Genomic DNA, 21,234 nt, shown 5'->3' on the forward strand with positions numbered 1-21,234 from the left:
TTCAGCAAATGGCACTAGAACACCTGGTATCCGTATATAAAAAATTAACCTCAACTCTTTTCTTCCATACATGAAAATAACTTGAAGGGATCTATGAAGCTAAATAAGAAAGCCTAAAAGTATAAAACTTTAAGAAGAAATTATAAGAGAAAATATTTATGAATTCAGGGTAGGCAAGAACTACCTAGGATACGAAAACCATGATGTATAAAAGAAAAAAAATTGATAAATGAGATTCCATCAAAATTTAGAACTTTAAATAACATCATTAAAATGAAAAGTAGTCCTTAAACAGACCATATTTACAATGCATATAACCTATGAGCAGAATATATAAAGAATTCTTAGAGCTCATTAATAGAAAACCCAATTAAAAAGTAGACATAAGAAGATGATAAGTAACCAGTATAGCACAAGAAATGGTGTGCAACTCTAGAATCAGAAAAATATGAATCAGTACAATAATAAGATTGAATTATACACTTATTAGGGAGATGAAGTTAAGAGTTTTAAAAGCCTGTCATGACTTTTTCTTTTTGTTGGGTTCTCCCCCTTTGCATTTAATTTGTCATGCCCAATTGATTCATTCTGCTGGTTTTCCTGGGGTTGTGATCCTCATTGTCTTTTCCTAGGGTATTGTCTAAACTTTTTTGGAGTGCCAGTTTGGTATTCATGAAGTTCCTAAGGTGCTCTTTGTCATGAAAGTATCTTATTTCTCCATCAATTTGGAAAGATAGTTTTGCAGGGTACATCAATCTGGGTTGGAGGCTGTTTTCCTTTAGGGCTTGAAATACATCACTCCAAGCTCTTCTTGCCTTGAGGGTTTGCATTGAGAAGTCTGCTGTGATTCTGATGGGCTTTCCTTTGTATGTGATTTGTTTCTTTTCTCTCACTGCTTGTAGAATTTTGTTCTTCTCTTGGATTTCTGGAATCCTAACTATTATACGCCTATGTGTAGATTGTTTTTTATTAATGCTAGCTGGAGTCCTACATGCCTCACTTATCTGTATGTCAAGTTCTTTTCCCCTCCTTGGGAAGTTTTCTGCCATCACTTCTGTGAAGAGTTTTTTTATGTCATCTGCACTGTCTCCTCTTTCTTCATTGACTCCAATCATTCTTATGTTATTCTTCTTTGCATCATCTAGCAGCTGCTGGATTGATTTCTCGTGTTTCCTTACAATTTTAAAGCAATTTTTCTTTTCCTCCTCACTAATTGCAATCTTATCTTCTACATGTGAAATTCTATCCTCACATTGGTTCATTCTGGTGTGCAGACTTTCAATGGAGTTTTTAATCTCTTGGAAATCTGTTTGTATCTGTTTTATGGATTCCATTTGTTTCCTATGTTGGGATTCCATCATGTTCCTCAGATCCTCTATTTTTTTATCTGTGTCCTCTCTAGATTTATTAATCATGTCTTGCACCATGAGCAAAATCTTTGCTGTTATCTGAGTAATTATTTCTGATTTCATTTTTCCCAGATCCTCTTGTTGCCAGTTCAGAGAGTCCAGGTGGTTGAGTACCAGATTGTTCCATCTCATTTCCCTTTGGGGTTGCTGTAGGTAGTCTGGAAGTCTGTTTTTGAGGCTTGTTTATGTGCTTTCTCATTTCCATGGGGGGGGGCGGGGCGGGGGTGCTTCTGGTACCCACGTGGCTCACCTTCTCTGCCCTAGGAGCTTGGGATGGCAGCGGGGGAGCTTCCTTCCAGGTTCCGGGACCAGCTCAGCTTCTCTGCCCTAGGAGCCTGGGATGGAGGTGGGGAGCTTCTTTCTGGGTCTTTTTTGGATATTTTGCTAAAATGAAAAACATAGATTTATTTACCCTCATCAATCATGTCCTCCTCCTTTGGTTTGGCTGTTGGAGTTGAACCACACAAAAAATGATTTGGGAACCATACCCATATTGTTGACCTATAATCAGATCTATTCATAAAGTACAAGTACGATTTCTGATTTATAGGTGGGGAGAAACATAAACTGCCTTTGGTCTATTTTTTTCTCATAGTTCTATATCTTACTTTTCATTCCCCAGTTAGTAGCAAATACCAATTTGTCTTAAAGGATATTTTGTTTTCTTTTATGACAAGGGCTTTCAAGTTCACAGTTTCTTCTCCAGGACCCCATCAGTGCCTTCAGTTCCTCTGATTTTGCTTTCTTCTTAGCCACAGGAGTAACTCTTTCTAGTCACTCTAGCCCTCCAATTCCTTGGAGAGTTTGTATTCCCTGACACAATTTTATTTGATAAGATTTTGTTCTTGATTTTATATACTCACTCAAACTTAAAATTGATTGGTGAACTTAAGAAAGTACATAGTACAGGAGCAATTCACTTTCAAATTCTCCCTACTTGGCCAGAGTAGCTGTTTGTCATCTCTTTTTTCCTTCTCCCTCCCCACCTTCAAATAAATTGTCTTCTTTTATTCAAATAAAAAAGTACATAGTAGAATAAACTGGGAAATATCTTGGCTGGAGAAAAACCCAATTGCTTATGACTAAATTCATTAAGCATTCCACATGTAGACAAACTACTTCCCTACCTATGTGGCATCATTTGTTGTATTCCTGGAGTGGGTGTCCATCAGCATACACTAGTGTGGTCCAGAAACAGAAATGTTGTCTCCCATGAGTTACAAATTTTTTGGTCCACAGAATTATAAATTAATAAAATCTCTTCCAGCTCCAAAAATATATCCAAAGAAATTACATGGTAATGTGTGTGAGCACATATGTTATTGGATATGTTTTGACAGCAAATTAAAAATTTTGGTTAAGGGCTGGGGATTTAGCTCAGTGGTTTCGCCGCCTGCTGCGCAAGCACAAGGACCCGAGTTCGATCCCTGGTACCAAAAAAAAAAAAAATTAGGTTAAACTCAAGGATACTCACTATTATTCAAAATACTCAACAATATCAGCAATTCTAAGGTCAATAAGAAGAAATTTCCAAGTTAAAGTTCAGGTACAAAAGTATCCTATTAATGAACACTCAAGTTGATCCAGATTGGAGGGCTTGTTCTGGAATATTAGCATCCCTTTCTGTTTTCCCATTTCTCTTCTGTCCACCCTCATTGCCCTTTTTGCTTCCTTCTTCTGCCCAGTTCATACTTCTAGAGGTCCCCAAACTTTTTGATACCAAGGACCAGTTTCATAGAAAATATTTTCCCATAGAATGGGGAGTGGTTGCAGGATGATTCAAGGGCATTACATTTGTTGTGCACTTTGTTTTGATTATTATTCCATTCTAATATATACTGAAACAACTGTACAACTCACCATAATACAGAATCAGTGGGAGCCCTGAGTTTTCTTCTAACTAGATGATCCCATCTGGGGGGATGGGAGATAGTGACATCTGAAGTGTGTTATTTATGTTCAGTCTAGTCCATAATCTTATTTTGGTTGCTGTCACTACAGAAAGTTCTGCTTCACAAAAATAGGAAGTTGAAAAGGGAAGTAGCTGGTTTCAAAACCAAACTGGAATTATGGGAGGTGACAAGTAAACACTGGGATTTTTGACATATTTCAAACATTAACAGAGATTTTTGAAAGATTTTGAGCCAACTGGTGGATGATCACCTATTTCACCTTTCAAAAGAGTTTTAGTATTACTTCTCAACCACAAAAGAGCCCATACTGGGAAAGAATGGATCCACAACCCATTTGGGAATAAACCAGACTATGTCTGTTTTAGAAGAGGATTAACTGCTTGAGATCCTAAATAACAATGGCCTTAAAAGTACATTTGAGACAACTTCGAATCTCCACATGTTCTGGATTAAAGTCAAGATAGAATATCCCAAGATTGTTTAAAAAAACACTTAAAATGCTACTTAAGGCTATTAAGCCCCCTCAAAATGCCTCTCATTGCTTCAAATACAATTATCCCATCATTCTTGCTACTTTCTGAAGCAGTTCTGGAAGCCCCTTTCATGAGTGTCAAAAATATGATGAATTCTACTGCTGGTGCTGCTGCTGTGTGACATCCAGTGGAAAGTCATCCTTGTAAAAATATTATGATGTGTCTTCATCTAGCTTATTCATTGCATCTGGCATCATACAACTTCTGACTCTTCTCCAAAGTCAAAGTGACTATAAAAGGTAAATGTTTTGAATTGCTTGAGAACATTGAGTCAGGCACAACAGCACAACATACTCAGAAAAGAGGACTTCTAGAACTGCTTCAGAAAATGGTAAGAACAATGGGATAAGTGTGTTTGAAACAAGGGAGAGTATTTGCAGAGGGATTAATAGCAAAGTGATTTTACTGTAATAAATTTTTTATTTAAACTTTCACTGTATTTTTATTACACCTTATAATTTCTTAGGCATCTATTTCATCTTTTTCTTTAAAGATAAACACATTAAAAAGAAAGGACTGAGAATCCAATACAAATAGCAAATAATAAGTATTATTCTTTAAATACTTATACTGAGTTCTTACTGTTTTATCTTCAGTATCATGTACCTCTGTATTCTTTAATTTGAAGAGGACAATGGTGCTTACTTTTCATCTTCAGTGACAGGTATCAGGCAACACCACAAATATCAGTGTCACCTAAACTCTAAGGCAGTGATGGCAAACCTTTTAGAGACTGAACACCCAAACCGCAACCCAAAACCTACTTATATATCACAAAGTGCCAACACTGCAATTAATCCTGAATACTGAGTTTTATGTTCAGAGAAAAACAACTATTACTTGGTATTCAGCTCTGGGGCGACTTGGCTTGTGTGCTGACAGAGTCCTCTGTGTGCCGGGTGCAGCATGTGTGCCATAGGTTCGCCACCCCTGCTGTAAGGGAAGTAGCTTGTGGTGGACCTACCCTGTGGGTCTACCAGATGTTATATGTATTCTACTACTGAATCTCCTCACATTTATTTCAAGACATACAGATATTGCAGGTTACATGGGAGAAGGAATTCACAGTCCAGGCTGTTCAGGGATGCCAGTGATGAAGTGCTCTGGTCTGTGGATCTGTCTCTATTTGTGTCCCCTCTTCTTAGTAAGGCTTTGAGATAGAGATTGTTGAGTTTTCTGACACCTCTCATCCCACCAAGTCACAATAGCACTTCTCTTCTTTGTCCTGATTTTGATCAAATTGAGAAATAAGTCAAAGATGACTGGGGAAGGCAATCTATTTCCTTTATTGGTGAGAAAGGCTAATCTGGAAGAGGTAGCTTAGTGTAAGTATGTAAAGGGCTTGATGACTGAATCCCAGAATTTGGCAAATTTAATATTCAATTCTAGGTCACAGAACCAGAACAAAAGTGTCCTATGAGCAAAACTTACTCTCCAGAAGGAAAAGGAAGAGCTGAGCTGGACATGCCAAATTATACTTCTTGGATTTACCAATTGATGAGGGACTCTTTTGCCTAGGGGGTGGAGTGCACAAAGGATAGGAGAAATCTGCAATTACTCTACTTGTGCTCCCTCTGCAGGGAGGAAGACAGAAATTTACCATCAGACCATGTCCTTTAATTCTGTATCTTAACTTTCACATTAGGTTTTCCAATATTTTTAGTGTATAGATTCCTATCACAAGTATCGTTTTCATGGCCAAATGAGTAGTGTATGGAATGTTCAGTCATTTCTCCATCATCAAGTTCAAAGATTCTTTTCAGCCTTCCCAGAGTGATGATAATACTATAGAGAATCATTCCATTTCTAACGATAACTGTTTTCATGGCTCCCATATTGGTCTGCTCATGATAGACATTTATCTCTTTGTGTCTAATGTGAATACACTTTTCTGGTTTGCTTTCATTATTGTACAGATCTATTTTGAACTCTCTTTCTCTTATTTCTCTCTGTGAGAACTGTACCTGCTTAACACATTCTGTACGTTTCCACTTACATGATATGCAGAGAAAGTAGTTTTTGGTTAATGACTTTTTTGTTCTGAATAGATTCTAGTTCAAAATATCTGAGTTGGGAGAAACCCTAGGCAGCATATAATCCAGCCTCATTTGGCAGAACAGAAAGGGAGACACACAAACAGGAAGTGGCTCTGTGAAGTACCTAGACATCGGCAGGGCCAAGAAGAGCTGGATCACTGGCCTTTTTGGCTTGTGTGGGGAGAGCTGTGACCCTGAGTGGCTCCACAACCAGGAGTGTCTGCCTTATTTCTACCACACTGAACTTTCTGCAGAGGGTATTTTAGAAATGTTTAAATAGAACCTAACTAGATCCTGTTAAACTGATGCAAGATGAAGAGAGGGAGGATGTACAAGGAGTTGGGAATAAAGAAAGATATTTTTCAAGGCTTATGGTCATGAAGTTTAAGGAAGGCATTAACCTGGCTGATCTTGACTATATTTTAAAACAAACATTTAAAACAAAGCAACAGAACTTTGGCCTCAGCTTTCAAACCCCGGCAGCGTTATAAAGACTCACCAACTCAAAAGCCTGGCCTTGCTCTCACTAACTTTCAAGGTTGATCAGGCAAAATGAGAAAGGGAGGAGGAATTTTTCTCAAGCAGAGAGAATAATAGCATGCCTTTCTATTTTATATGTGCTTTATTTCCAGCCCTGCCACTGACTTACTTTGTGACCTTGAGTGAGTCATTTCATCCCTTTGTGGCAATTTTCTCATTTTTAATGAAGATAATAAATACTACTTTCTGTCTCTCTCATGGGTGATGTTATTAGCACCATCAATTAATATTTATTGGATGTCTGTTGGGCCTATAATGCTGAGATTGGTGGTTTGTCCTGGAGAAGGAGAGAAGATTGTTATCAGTAAAACATTTTTTTGTGTGAACAAAAAGAAGATTTACAAAAGACAGAATTATTACAGCTTAAAATAGCAATGCATATATTTTAAAACATGCTTGTTCTCTGCCAAAATTATGTATTAGTGCTTTTTTCTTAGTGATTGTATAATACACCAAAATAATTGTGGTGCAAATTAAGATGTTACTTTTGGATGATCCCAATTAACACTATGTTAAGAAATTATAACAGTTTCTTTGTCTCCCTGGAAATTACGGCCTAAGCATCATTTACTTGAAATGTTTACTGTTTGTTTAAGGCAGTGGTGGGAACCTATGGCACATGTGCTGCAGTGGACAAGCAGAGCACTCTCTGTAGGCATGAAAACCAAGTTGCTGTAGCAGCTGAGAATCAGCTAACAGTTGTTTTTCTAAACTAAAAACTCAGTATTCAGGTTTAATTGCAGTGTTATTACTTTGCAATAAATAAGTGGGTTTGCGGTTGCAGTTTGAGCACTCGGTCTCTGAAAGGTTCACCATCACTGTTTCTGGCATTGGGGAAATTTGGCATAACCATTCACTTTATTTTGAAAAATATGTTTTTAACAAAATATTAACATATAAAAGATACAACAGTATGAATAACATCTTTTCTTCAGAAATAATAGAATTCTGAAAAGTCCCTCATTAACACCTCTCAGATAGAATGGAACCTTCAATTCCTGTTTGTCCACATAAGGCAAATGAATGAGAGTTCCTTTCAATTTTCTTTAGATCAGTCCCATCTTACCATCCCTGATGTCACTTACCTTATTTATTATCTCTCACTTGGACTATTAGGAGAGCCCTTAACCTATGTCCCTCACTCTGCTCTGGTCCATCTGTCTTCCATACCACTGACAAAAGAATCTTTCAAAGTAGATCTGTGAATAGATAAACACAACATGGTGTGTACATACAATATATTTTTCAGCCTTAAAAAGAAGCAAAACACTGATACCTGTAGATGGTTGAACCTTGAAAACATTACGCCATGTGCAGTAAAAAGCAAGTATTGTATAGTCCACTTATTCGAGGTACCTAGAATAAGCAAGTTCATAGAGGTATAAAGGAAAGTCATGGTTACTTGGGGCTGGGAGAAGGAGTAATGGAAAGTTACTGCTTAAAGAGTTTCTGTTTGTGATGATAAAATGGTTCTGGAGGTTGACAATGGTGCTGGCTACATATATATAATATATATTTAAATATTATAACTCTATATATTTTATATATTAATATATATTTAAATATTATAACTATTTGTATTACCACTGAATTATACATTCAAAAGGGCCAAAATGATAACTATGTTACATTTTATATTTTTTTTTAATTAATTTTATGGGTACATTTAAGGAACACAATATAATGAAAATCATCACTGGAAATTTGCACCTTTACATAATCCATTTTGGTTATTATTTTGCCACATTCCCTTGCCCTCCCTTCAACCCTTCCACCCCTCCTTATGTACAAAGACTTTGTTTCCATTTTTTCTTTTCTCATATTAATTCCATTCCCTTCTTTCTTTTCCCCACCCCTTCCACTTCCCTCTCCCCTTCTCACCTTTTCTTCCTATTTCACATTATCCATTATAACTTTTAGTCCTTATTTACACTTTCAGTTTCTCACACCAGAGAAATTATTCGGTATTTACACATTTGTGCCGTATTTACTTCACTTAAGAGTATTGCTTCAATGTGCATCCATTTAGCTATAAATGTCTCTAGTTTCTCATTCTTTATGTCTGAGTAATATTCCATTTTATTTTTTTAAAAACACATTTTCTTGGGCCGGAGATTTAGCTCAGTGGTTTTGCCGCCTGCCTTGCAAGCTCAAGGGCCCAAGTTCGATCCCCAGTACCAAAAAAAAACCCCAAAAACACATTTTCTTTACCCAGTCTCCAGTTGATGGGCAATTGGGTTGCTTCCAAGTTTTACCTATCACAAATTGTGCTGCTATGAATGTGGGTGCACATATACCACTGTGGTATGATTCTTTTAATTCTTTGGGGAAGATACCCAGCAGGGGAAGAACTAGGTCAAATGGAAGTTCCACATCTTAGTTCTTTCAGATATCTCCATACTGATTTCCACAGTGGTTGCACCAGTCTACACTCCCACAAGCAGTGGAGTAAGGTTCTTCTTTACCCATAGCATTTGTTATTGGTTGATTTCATGTTTAGTAGCCATTCTTTCTGGGGCGATGTGGAATCTCAGCATTGTTTTCATTTGCATCTCTCAAATGACCAGTGATGTTGAACATTTTTTCATATGTTTATTTGCTATTTCTACTTCTTTATCTGAGAAATGTCAGTTCATTTCACATGCCCATTTTTTAATTGGATCTTTAAATTTGGGAGGTCTAATTTTTTTAAAGATCTTTATAGATTCTAGATAGTAGACTTTTGTCTTAGGGACAGCTGGTGAAGATTTTTTCACACATTGTGGGTTGTCTCTTAACACTGCTGGTGGTTTCCCTTGCTGTACAGAAGCTTTTTTAATAAGAAGAGATCCCACTTGTTGATTGTTTGTGCTAGTTTATAGGCAACTGAGGTTTTGATCATAAAATCTTTTCCAAAACCAGTATCTTCAAGAGTTCTACCTAACCTCTCTTCCAGCCAGTTCAGAGTTTCCATTTTAATATTTAGAATTTTAGTCCATTTCAATTCTAATTTAGTGAATGGTGAGAGATATTGGTCTAGTTTTAATGTTTGACAAGCTGAAACCCAATTTTTCCAGCACGGTTTATGAAAGAGGGTATCTTTCCTCCAGTGAGGGTATTTGGCTCCTTTGTCAAAGATGAGATGGCTGAGTGTGTCTGGAGTTGTTTCTACATCTTCTAATCTGTTCCACTGGTCCTCAGGTCTGTTTCTTTCCCAGTACCATGCTGTTTTTATCACAGTATCTTTGTAGTATAGTTTCAAGTTGGGGATTGTGATACCCCCTACCTTGTCTTTATTGCCTAGAATTGCTTTTGCTATTCTAGTTCTTGTTCCAAATGAATTTGTGGATTGTTTTCTCAAGGTCTGTGAAGTATGCTGCTGGAATTTCAATTGGGATTGCATTGAATCTATATAACACTTTTGGAAGTATGGCAATTTTCACTATGGTGATTCTTCCTACCCAGGAGCAAGGGATGTCTTTCTATTTTCTGACATACTCTTCAATCTCTTTTTTCAGAGTGCTATAGTTTTCAGAGTAGAGGTCTTTGATTTCTTTTGTTAGGTTGATTTCTAGGTATTTCAGTTTTTTGGATGCTATTGTGAAAGGAATTATTTGCCCTATTTCTCTCTCAGTGAGTCTGTTTTTTGTGTAGAGGAAAGCTATTGATTTTTGTGTGTAGACCTTGTATCCAGCTACTCTACTGAATTTGGTTATTAAGTCTAGAAGACTTTTGGTGGAGTTCGTGTAGTCTTTCTATATAGGGTATCATGTCATCTGCAAATAATGACAATTTGACTTCTTCATTTCCTATCTTTATTCCTTTTATTTCTTTCTCTTGTCTTATTGCTGTGGGTAATGTTTCCAAAACTATATTGAACAGGAGTGGTGATAGTGGACATCCTTGTCTTGTTCCTGATTTGAGTGTGAAGGATTTCGGTTTTTGACCATTTTGTACGATATTGGCCGTTAGTTTTTCATAGATGTCTTTTATCAGAGGTAGAGACTATCTATTCCAATTTTTTGTAGGGTTTTTATCATAAATGTGTGTTGGATTTTGTCAAATGCTTTTTCTGCATCTATTAAGATGATCATATGGTTTTTGTCCTTGGCTCTATTGATATAGTGTATTACATTGATTGATTTGCATATGTTGAATCATCCCTGCATTCCTGGGGTGAATCCCACTTGATCAGGGTCTATGATCTTCTTGATGATCTTCTGCATTCTATTTGTCGGTATCTTATTAAGGATTTTTGCATCTATGTTCATTAGTGAGATTGGCCTATAGTTCTCCTTTTTGGTTGGGTCTTTCTCTGCTTTGGGGATCAAGGTGATGCTTGCTTCCAGGAATGAATTTGGGAGTATTGCTTCCCTTTCAATTTCATTGAAGAGTTTAAAGAGTAGTGCCAGTAGTTCCTCTCTAAATGTCTTGTAGAATTCAACAGTGAAACCATCAGGACTGGGGCTTTTCTTAGTTTGTAAGTTTTTAATTGCATTTTTCAATTTCATTGATTGATATTGGGTTGTTTATAATTTTTAGGTCTTCTTCCTTCAACCTTGGTAATTCATACATATTTAGGAATCTGTCCATTTCTTCTGTGTTGCCCATCTTATTGGTATATAGGTTCTGGAAGTAGGTATTGATGATCCTCTGGATTTCTGCTGGGTCCATTGTAATTTCATCCTTTTCATTCCTCATTGCAGGGATTTGGACCTTTTCTTTCCTTTTTCTGATAAGGTTGGCTAAGGGTTTGTCAATTTTGTTGATTCTTTCAAAGAACCAACTCTTGGCTTCATTGATTTTTTTGTATAGTCTCCATTGCATTGATTTCTGCTCTGATCTTTATAATTTCTTCCCTTGTATGAGCTTTGGGTTTTTCCTGCTCTTCTTTTTCTAGAAGCTTGAGGGTCAGCATCAGGTTGTTTAATTGGGCTTGCTCTGTTTTCCTAATATGAGTACTCACTTCTATGAATTTCCCTAGTAAGACTGCTTTCATTGTGTCCCATAGATTCTGATATGTTGCATTGTCATTGTCATTTAATTAAAGGAACTGTCTAATTTCTTCTTCAATTTCCTTTGTGACCCATTGGTTATTAAGAAGTGTGTTGTTCAGTTTCCATGTGTGTATGAAATTTTTCCAATTTCTTTTGCTATGGATTTCCAATTTCATTGCACTATGGTCTGATAATATACAGGGGATAACGTCAATTCCTTTTTACTTACTTAAACATGTTCTATGAGTGAGTATATGGTCTATTTTGGAGCCTGACCCATGTGCAGCTGAAAAGAATGTGTATTCTGATTTAGTGGGGTGGAAGACTCTGTAAACATCTATTAAGTTCATTTGTTTAAGAGTTCAATTGAGTTCTAGTATTTCATTAGTTATTTTTAGTCTAGTTGATCTATCTATTTGTGACAGTGGGGTATTGAGGTCCCCTACTACTATTGTATTAGTGCATATATGACTTTTCATGGTTGTTAGCATTTGTTTTATATAGTTGGGCACGCTAGTGTTTGGTGCATAGATGTTTATGATTGTCATCTCTTCCTCTTGGATTGTTCCCTTTACAAAGATATAGTGTCCTTCTTGGTCTCTCTTAATCAGTGTTGGTTTGAAATCCAGTTGATCTGAAAAGAAGATAGCTGCTCCTGTTTTTTTTCAGGTTTCTGTTGGATGGAGTATTGTTTTCCACCCTTTAACTTTGACTCTATGAGTTTCTTTTTGAATTAATTGTGTTTCTTGTATGCAGCATAAGTTGGATCTTGCTTCTTGTTCCATTCTGCCAGTGTATTTCTTTTGATTGGTGAATTGAGACCATTAACATTGATGGTTATAACTGATATGTATTGACTTATCATTGTCATGACCTTTTCTTTTTGTTGGATTCTCCCCCTTTGGATTGAATTTATTGTCGCTCCCAATGGATTGACTCTGCTGTGTTTCATGGGGTTGTGATCCTCATTGTCTTTTCTTATGATATTGTCTAAAATTTTTGGAGTGCCGGTTTGATATTCATGAAGTTCCTAAGGTGCTCTTTGTCATGAAAGTATCTTATTTATGCATTGATTTTGAAAGGTAGTTTTTCAGGTACATCAATCTGGGTTGGAGTCTGTTTTCCTTTAGGGCTTGGAATACATCACTCCAAGCTCTTCTTGCCTTGATGGTTTGTGTTGAGAAGTCTGCTGTGATTCTGATGGGTTTTCCTTTGTATGTGATTTGTTTCTTTTCTCTAACTGCTTGTAGAACTTTGTTTTTCTGTTGTGTTTCCGGAATCTTAACAATTATATGCCTATGAGTAGATTTTTTTTGATCAAGGCTATTTGGAGTCCTATATGACTCACTTATCTGTATGTGAAGTTCTTTTCCCCTGCTTGGGAAGTTTTCTGCCATCACTTCTGTGAACAGTTTTTTTTTATGTCATCTGCACTCTCTCCTGTTTCTTCATTGAGCCCAATCAGTCTTATGTTATTCTTTGCATCGTCTAGCAGCTGCTGGATTGATTCTTGTGGTCCCTTACAATTTTATAGCAATTTTTCTTTTCCTGGCCACTAATTGCAATCTTATCTTCTATATCTGAAATTCTGTCCTCACACTGGCACATTCTGCTGTGTAGACTCTCAATGTAGTTTTTAATCTCCTCAAAATCTGTTTGCATCTGTTTTATGGATTCCATTTGTTTCCTATTTTGGGATTCCATCATTTCCTCAGCTTCTCTCTAGATTTATTAATCATGTCTTGCACTACATCAATGCTAACAATTTAAACTACAGTGTCAGATTTGAGAGTTGCCTATTTCAAACTGAAGGACATGTTCTATTTATGAGAGCTGAGATGGCAAAGATAAAATTGTTGACTGACTGGTTTAAGGCAGCATATAGCCATTAATTTTTCCAGTCCTTACAGTGGTCCTGTATAAAATATTATACTGTATAAAATATTGGTGTTATACTCCCTCCCTTTCATACAAGAAAACTAAAACTTAGAATGATAGAAGTACATTCCCTAAAAATTGACAAATCTGGAATTTTGACCATAGCCTGCAAACCTCTGTATTTTTTTATAGAATCAGAAATCCTAGCCAGGCATAGTGGTGCACACTTGTAATCCCAAAACTTTGGGAGCTGAGGCAAGTGGATTGGTACAAGTTCGAGGCCAGCCTGAGCTACATAGTGAGAACTTGTCTCAAGAAAGAAAGAAGGAAAGAAAGAAAGAAAGAAAGAAAGAAAGAAAGAAAGAAAGAAAGAAAGAAGAAAGAAAGAAAGAAAGAAAGAAAGAAAGAAAGAAAGAAAGAAAGAAAGAAAGAAGAAAGTAAGAAAGAAAGAGAAAGGGAAACAAATCCTCCATTTACTGGCTTCCAAGCTGGATCATATGCAGATCAAACAGAGTGGTGACAGTGCAAGGGTAACAAAGGAACGAGGAGCAGCCATCTCCCTCAGGGCTTCTCAAGAACACAGCATGTCAAAGGCTATGATTGCATCTTTGTAAGAAGGAACACTGAAATGTAAACCATTGCCCTAAAGATGCTGTGTTCTTGGACTCAATTGCAGGAGCATTGGGAGCACCATTTTTTTTGGAAGACCCAGCAAACCAGTTCCTACGTCTCAAAAGACATGTGTATTTGCAAGAATACTGGGACCCAGATCAAGGTTCCAAAGGGTGGGGAATCACACTGACTGATCAGGTATTTATATTTTATTAAGTTTATTGGTACAATTTAGATATACATAATGATCATATTCATCATCAGGAATTTGTACCTGTACATGATATATCTTGATTCCCATTCCCCTCCTCTCTTCAACCCCTCTTTCCCTCCTCCTTTACAAAACTTTATTTCTGTTTCATCCTTCTTTTCTCACTTTTTTCCTTTCCCCTTCCATCCTTTTCCCCTCCACCCTTCCTAGTTCCACTTTCCTTTTGAACAATTTCTCCCTATTTCACAATATCTATTATACATTTTGGGCCTTATTTATACTTTCAGTTTCTCACACTAGAGAGACAATGCAGTATTTACATGTGTGTCCAATTTATTTCACTTAAGAGTATGGTCTCAAGATGCATCCATTTACCTTAAAATGTCTCAAATTTATCCTTCTTTATGGCTGAGTAGTACTCCATTATAAAAAAACACATCTTTTTAAATATATTCAGCAGTTGATGGGCATTTGGGTTATTCCCAAGATTTAGTTATTATAAACATGGGTGCGCATGTATCACTGTGGTTTGATGCTTTTTTTTCAGGAAGATACCCAGAAGGCAAATAACTGGGTCAAATGAGACCTGTGATCCTAGTTCTTTGAGAAATCTCCACTCTGATTTCCACAGTGGTTGTAGCAATCTACATTCCCACCAACATTTGTTGTTGGTTTATTTTGTGATAGGAACTGTATTTATATTTTAAACAAATGGTCCTTCACCATTTATTCTTTAACCCATTTCCCATTTGACCCGAGCATACTCGCAGGTGGTGCTTGAAGACACAGTGTTTACCCTGGGATAACTGAGGCATTACAGTCCTAACCTTACTCCCAAAACATGCCACTAAAACTCCCCCTTTTATTACCAGTTTTGCATCATTCTACTATACTGATAATCTTTGGAAACAAAAGGCATAATTCTATTTCTAGCATTCTGTTTCAGTAGTGGCATTTCCACTCAGAAAATATAGTAATTCTCTATCACTGTAAATTAAATAAATGCTGGCAGCTAGTTGCACTTTTTGTTTCTAAATGGGAAATTGGGTTAAAACAGTTTTTCATCAGCTGACATGAAGATACCACTAACCTAGCCTCAGTTTTTCTCTCTTTCTCTTCTCTGAGCTATACTTGCTCTTTCCTTCCCATAAAGTGGGTTTTGCCTGATAAGAGCCTCTTCTTGCTTAGAGACTAAGCTCAAATGTCCTCTCCTCTCTGAAATCTTCCTTTCCATTCAAAAACACATTAACCTTTATTTCTTTCCTCCCCTCTGCACACTGCTCCTATGTGAATAGCTCTCAAAATGTTACAGTGGAATTACTTGTTTCATGTGCATAACTACATTGCAAAGGTAAAGTTCATAACTTATCCATCAAGACTATAATTCTTTGGACATGGCAAAGTGACCATTACATAGTTCAATAAATTATTATACATTTTGGGAGGTGGATAAATGGATAATGGCTTCATTACAGTTCGCTCATTTGTTCTGTAGCTAATTTTCCTGAGATAATTACCCAGGACTTTAACTGTTGTTCCTTCATTTGCTTGCCTTTTGTACATTTTCCTATTCATTTGTATTCCCACTTCAAGAGAAATAAGGAAATTCTCATTAGGCAGTTTTATCTCATGTTTACTTTTCTTGTGGAAGAATACATTGCAACTCTGGTCAAATGAAATTGCTCAATTATCTTAACATTTCAGTGACTTATGATTTCCCTCTTATAATTCAGCAATTTAGAAAATAACACTATATATATTGAATCATTTAATTAATTCCTTCATTTCATCGTTCTTTCCACATGTATCAGGCTGTTACCATCACTAGTTAAGAGAATTACAGAAAGACATAAAAAAATCAAATGTCTTTGCTTTTATGTAGTCTTAGTCCTACCCTTACTTGGTATGGCTGTGTCTTAACTGGTCTACCAGGCTCAGAATTGAGCTTGTTCCTGCCCAGAATTCTTCTGATGAAAACCACCAGCTTGAACAATGCATCCAGTTTTATGCCTTTTTTTTTCAAATAGTATAAAAGAAGATGCTTGTTTCCAACACTTATTTGGAAAATTAAATAATTACATAAGGTAACAGACTGTGTCTTTTCTGTGGAATGTTGAAATTTTCAAGTCCTGCCTCTAATTGTACAGCAGTTTTGTAATCAGCCAACAAATTTTGTAAACATAACAAGACTACCATGTCAGTTCACACTGTGGTCCCACAAAAACTGCAACATGTTTGAAAAGTGTGAAAACTAAATCATATTTTGTACAATTTTTTCATTGTATTTTTCTTATTCTTTTTTTTTCTTTCTTTTTTCTTTTTTTTTTTTTTGCACTTGCAAGGCAGGCAGTGGAACCACTGAGCTAAATCCCCAGCCCTATTTTTCTTATTCTTTTAGGAATATCTGTATGATAATCTGAACAATCAAAGCAATGTGTTTTCTACATACTCAGAGACTGAGACTTCTGTTTCTTCTCCTTTCAGGTTCGTGAAACCTGGATTTCCTTGAAAACAGCTGCACAGAATTACTTGGATATGAATGCATTCAGCTTTGACATGTCTTTTGCCCAGTAAATGTGCTTTACTGATTCATGCAGGAGAATAAAAATGGTGGGAGTCGGTATGACCATGTGCAGAAACCACAGGTTGTGAAGACCTGGGAGTGTCTCTATATGTTTATTAGATTACTTACTGTGTCTATTTCATAGAGTTGTTAAAAGGAGAATTATGAAGACCAAAATAGAGACATTGAGTTAGAAGTTCTCAATAAATGGTTTCTCTTGAAATGAGAACTAAAATAAAGCCTATTATAATAACATTTACCAAAATGGAGACTTTGATAAAAAAAAGGAAAGCAAAAACAAAACAAAAAATTATTGTCTTTATATTCCCTTCATAGCTCTGGCTTTCTTTTGAGAGAGTTTATTTTTTAATTCAAGGAATGGGTGTCTCAAATGGAACTGGTACTCTCTTTTTTTCTTCAATACTCATTGTGTTCTAAAGCCAGTCTATTTTAAGACCACACTTTTGAAACTTTTTCCATCAAAGGCTCACTGCTGAGTACAGTGGAGAGCATAATATTAACTCATATGGGGGAGTAGATGGAGGCTAGAAACCCACCAGAAGCCATTTAGATGTCTTGTAAAATGTGTGCAAGTTTTGCATTCTGCTCCATAATACAGTGATGTTTGTTTTGATAAGAAATAACAATTTTAGCATACTGACCAAATACATTAATTTCAAAAAAGCTGAAAATTAGCTCTAGAGAAAAGTGAGCCATGTTTATCCTGATGAATATCCATATATCCATGGAATATCAGTTTGAGAAATGCTGAGATGTTATAACCAATCGCCAAGATTGTCCTCCAAATAATAGATGAGTGAAATTCTTATCTCCAAAAGTCTATTTTTCTCCACACACCTAAGTCAATTGTTCTCTGGGACAATTTCTTGTGAACTTTTAAGATAAATTGGAGCAACTTTTCAAGATCTTGATTGATCTTAAAATTATTTTAAGCACTTTTTGAGCAGCAAATAAATCAGCAAAACCAAATGCCAAGAAGCTGCACTGTAAGACTTTGGCTCCATTACTTTCTTCTCCAAGAAGATACCTGTAACTATTCAGAATTATCCACTTGTTATCCCGTAGCCTAGAGACATTGTTTCAACTGGGCATAGTGACTCACACCTATAATCCCAGCACTCTGGAAGTTGAGGCAGGAGGATCCCCTTGGCCACATAGTGAGTTCAAGACCAGCCTAAATTACAATAGCAAGATCCTGCCTCAACCCTCCCCAACACAAAATATTATAACTTCTTATGCTAACTGCTGTCTACTTCCAGTAGTACAGACATCTTTTTTTTTTTCTTTTTGGTATCGGGGATCGAACACAGGAACTTGCTCTTTTCAGGAAGGTGACAGAACCACTGAGCTACAACCCCAGCCAGAGACATCTTTTTTCTTTTATCAAAATATAACTGGATGGGGCTGTCATGTGCTTCAGCATAGAGTACTTGTTTACTGTGTGCAGGCCTGGGTTTGATCATCAGCACCAGAAAAGAAAATTTAAAAAAAGAATACAACTGGGCCAGGGACTTTGCTCAGTGGTTCTGCCACCTGCCTCGCAAGCTCAAGGACTGGAGTTCGATCCCTGGTACCAAAAAAAAAAAAAAAAAAAAAAATTAAAAAAGAAAACAACCTGAATGCATAAAAAAAAAATTAAAAAAGAATACAACCTGAATGCATCAAGAAGATAAGTCATTTGGTTGTGTAGCAAGAAATACCGTGGTACTTCCATTCACAAAGTTAATTTGTTCTATGCTTTGGAAAAGATGGCCATGTTTGTTTTTATATCAGAAAGATGGCCACAGTCCTTTTTGGCACCTGATGCAGTATTTACAAACAAAAAATTAACCAAATGCTTGCAAATAAAAGCATTCATGAACTGAGATGCCAGTGTTTCATTTTTAATACATTTTGCTACTGCAAAGTTTCATTCTTTGGTCATGTATTAAAACACTAATGAATACTGTTGTATTATGGTTCTCTCAAAAAATCAAACCAATCAAGCCTATATATGCTGAAAGACATTTGAAGAAAGTGGCTCATGCTATCACGGAGGCTTAGCAAGTCCAAACTCTGAAAAATGGGCTGGCAGACTAGAGACCAGGGAAAAGCCAACACTCTCTGAATCTTAGGAGTTGGATCACATTCTGGGATAGCATTCCCTTTTGCTCATGGTAGGTCAGCCTTTTGTTCTCTACAGGACTACAGCTTATTAGATGAGGCCCACAATGTGGAGTGTAATTTGCTTTACTCTAATTTAAAAGTAAATCTCATCCAAAAGTATTCTCATAGAAACTTACGCAACAATATTTTACCATATAGGCATAGCTCAGTCAAGTTGACACATAAAACTAACCTGTCATCTAGATTGTCTACCCATTCATTTACACAGCTCTGATTGGAGCAACATGTGGAGAAAAAGGACATTAATATATTCATTTTTTCAGTATAGTAAAAAATACAAAGCTGGGTGGATTGTGAATCCTACTAAAGAACAAAAAACGTAAGTTAGTGGCCAAATTTAAATTTGATTATGATTTTAAAAACAGAGAAGCAATTATACACATAGATTATTATCAAACAAGCATGAAAAGAATTTCTTATCCAAATGTAATTATGGGTAATGAAGTCAACTGTGTCAACTTGAGCTGGGAGCCCCCGAGAGAATCAAAGTCTGGATATGTCTGCCTGCATTATGGAGCCATGATCTTGGGTACTCTGTCTGGTTCCTGGGCCAGGAAGGGGCCCTTCCTCTCTGACACTGTTCCTTGCTCTGCTTCCTGACACCATGAACAGAGCATCTGTGCTTTACCACAACCTCCCACCATGTTTCAGTGAGTCAGCTCACTAGGCACTGAAAGCCTCAAACCAAGAGCCAAATTAAACTTCTCCTTCTTTAAGTCATAGGTATGAGGGACTGCGTCCCAGTGACAGGAAATAACTAATACAGTAATTTTGTGGGGAATTGTTGTAAACTTATACAGCATCAGGAAAAGCAAAATTAAACTAACCCTAGGCCTAAGTGAAATAATTTACCAAGAAATCTGGTTAATACTGGTATACAATACAACTGAACAGGAAGTGGTGAATATTGGTTATTTTAGACAGGATTTAAGCAAACTTGTGGGTACCACATATTTGGTGTTTGCATGCAAAAATATATTAGACTGAAGTAACTCTTCACCCACTGTTTAAGGAAATTGATTACATTGAGATATCCATTATCTGGCTGACTCCATTTGACAGATTGTTTTTAAAATGTTATTTGAGATAATATAAGTGATATTTTTGGTCCCCTAATATGTTTTATAGCTATAATTTATAAATCCAGTGCAAAAAAGTGCCAATTTTAAGACCTTTTCTATATTTTGGGGGCCCCAAACAAGCCAGAGCCATCTAGACATTAGGTAAAATAGAATCAGAGACTTTTTCCTCACTCACTTGTTGCAGACTGGAAGCGGCCTCTGCAGCTGTGGTATTCACATTGTCCGACTGCAGCAAAAAGAACCTAAATACTGTGGCAATTCTGCATTCTTCTGAAGAAGTTTTCCATTCTGAAATCTGCAGGGAAGCGTAATCTTCACCTGGCTGATTAAATACGGGCATTAGTTAAGTGGAAGTGACTAGTCACGATAGTTACACTAAATTCAGAGGCTTCTGTCCAAGCTTGAGGCACATCAAGCTCTGCGTAAGCTCCTGAGAATTTTCTATAGAACTAGTCTACCAGCAGGCCAAGAGTCAGGCTTATACTTTTTAAGATCTCCTGGACATGCCACACTTCAGAAATTCCTGTAATTCACATGGTCTCCTAGTAGGCACTACAATAAGTTAGTCAAAGGAAACAATTCCATATATAACATCTTCAAAACTTGGTTTAAAAAAAAAACTTGTCAGAAAACAAAAACAGCTAAGGGCCAGGGATTTAGCTCAGTGGTTCTCCTGCCTGCCTTGCAAACTCAAAGACCTGAGTTTGATCCCCGGTACCAAAAAGAAAACACTTGGGACTGATAGAAAAATAGTTATTGAAATATATAATTTCTGTGCATAGGAGAGTAATAGAGGAGATGGATATGACCAAAGCATACTATAAGCAAGTACAAAAATGCAACATCAAAACTAAATGTTTTGTATAGTTAAGTAGCACTAATAAAAATATATGTAAAATTAATTTCTTGTGCACTACACCTGGCAGTTTGCATACTTCTCTTTCTCGAATTTTTACAATCTAATCATGGAGGTGCTACAGAGTCCATTTTATAGATAAAAATTCAGGATAAGTTATATTACCTACATATAACTAAGTAGCAATTAAGAATGTTCTGGATTTCAATCATGGTTTTATTACTATTATCTGTGCAATCTTATACCTCCCTGTGCCTCAGTTTCCTCTTCAGTAGCATGGAAATAATTCAATGTACTTATCTTGAGGTACAAGCAAGATAATACAAACAAAGCACTTAGAACAATACCTAGCATGTGCTTACTCAATAAAAGTTAGCTACTATTATTTAGCTTCCCTAAGGTCACATGAAAGTTCATGATCTTTTTACTGTCTTTGAA

General features: G+C 36.5%; 1 protein-coding gene across 2 annotated transcripts in view; it reads left to right on the plus strand.

The window, feature by feature from the left end:
• Positions 1–20,167, plus strand: part of CUNH3orf85 (chromosome unknown C3orf85 homolog) — a 31,914-nt gene extending 11,747 nt beyond the window's left edge. For both annotated transcript variants that reach the window (XM_087215095.1, XM_087215098.1), the window contains exons 3-4: positions 13,962–14,095; positions 16,593–20,167. In XM_087215095.1, the coding sequence (XP_087071221.1) occupies positions 13,962–14,095; positions 16,593–16,682 (224 nt within the window). In that variant the 3' untranslated portion in view covers positions 16,683–20,167. The remainder of the gene's footprint in view (positions 1–13,961; positions 14,096–16,592) is intronic.
• The last annotated feature ends 1,067 nt before the right edge of the window (positions 20,168–21,234 follow it).

This window comes from Heterocephalus glaber, unplaced genomic scaffold (assembly GCF_053883595.1).
Source record: "Heterocephalus glaber isolate CG9 unplaced genomic scaffold, H.glaber_assembly_v1.0 deba00000122, whole genome shotgun sequence".
In the NCBI taxonomy this organism is placed as follows: domain Eukaryota; kingdom Metazoa; phylum Chordata; class Mammalia; order Rodentia; family Bathyergidae; genus Heterocephalus; species Heterocephalus glaber.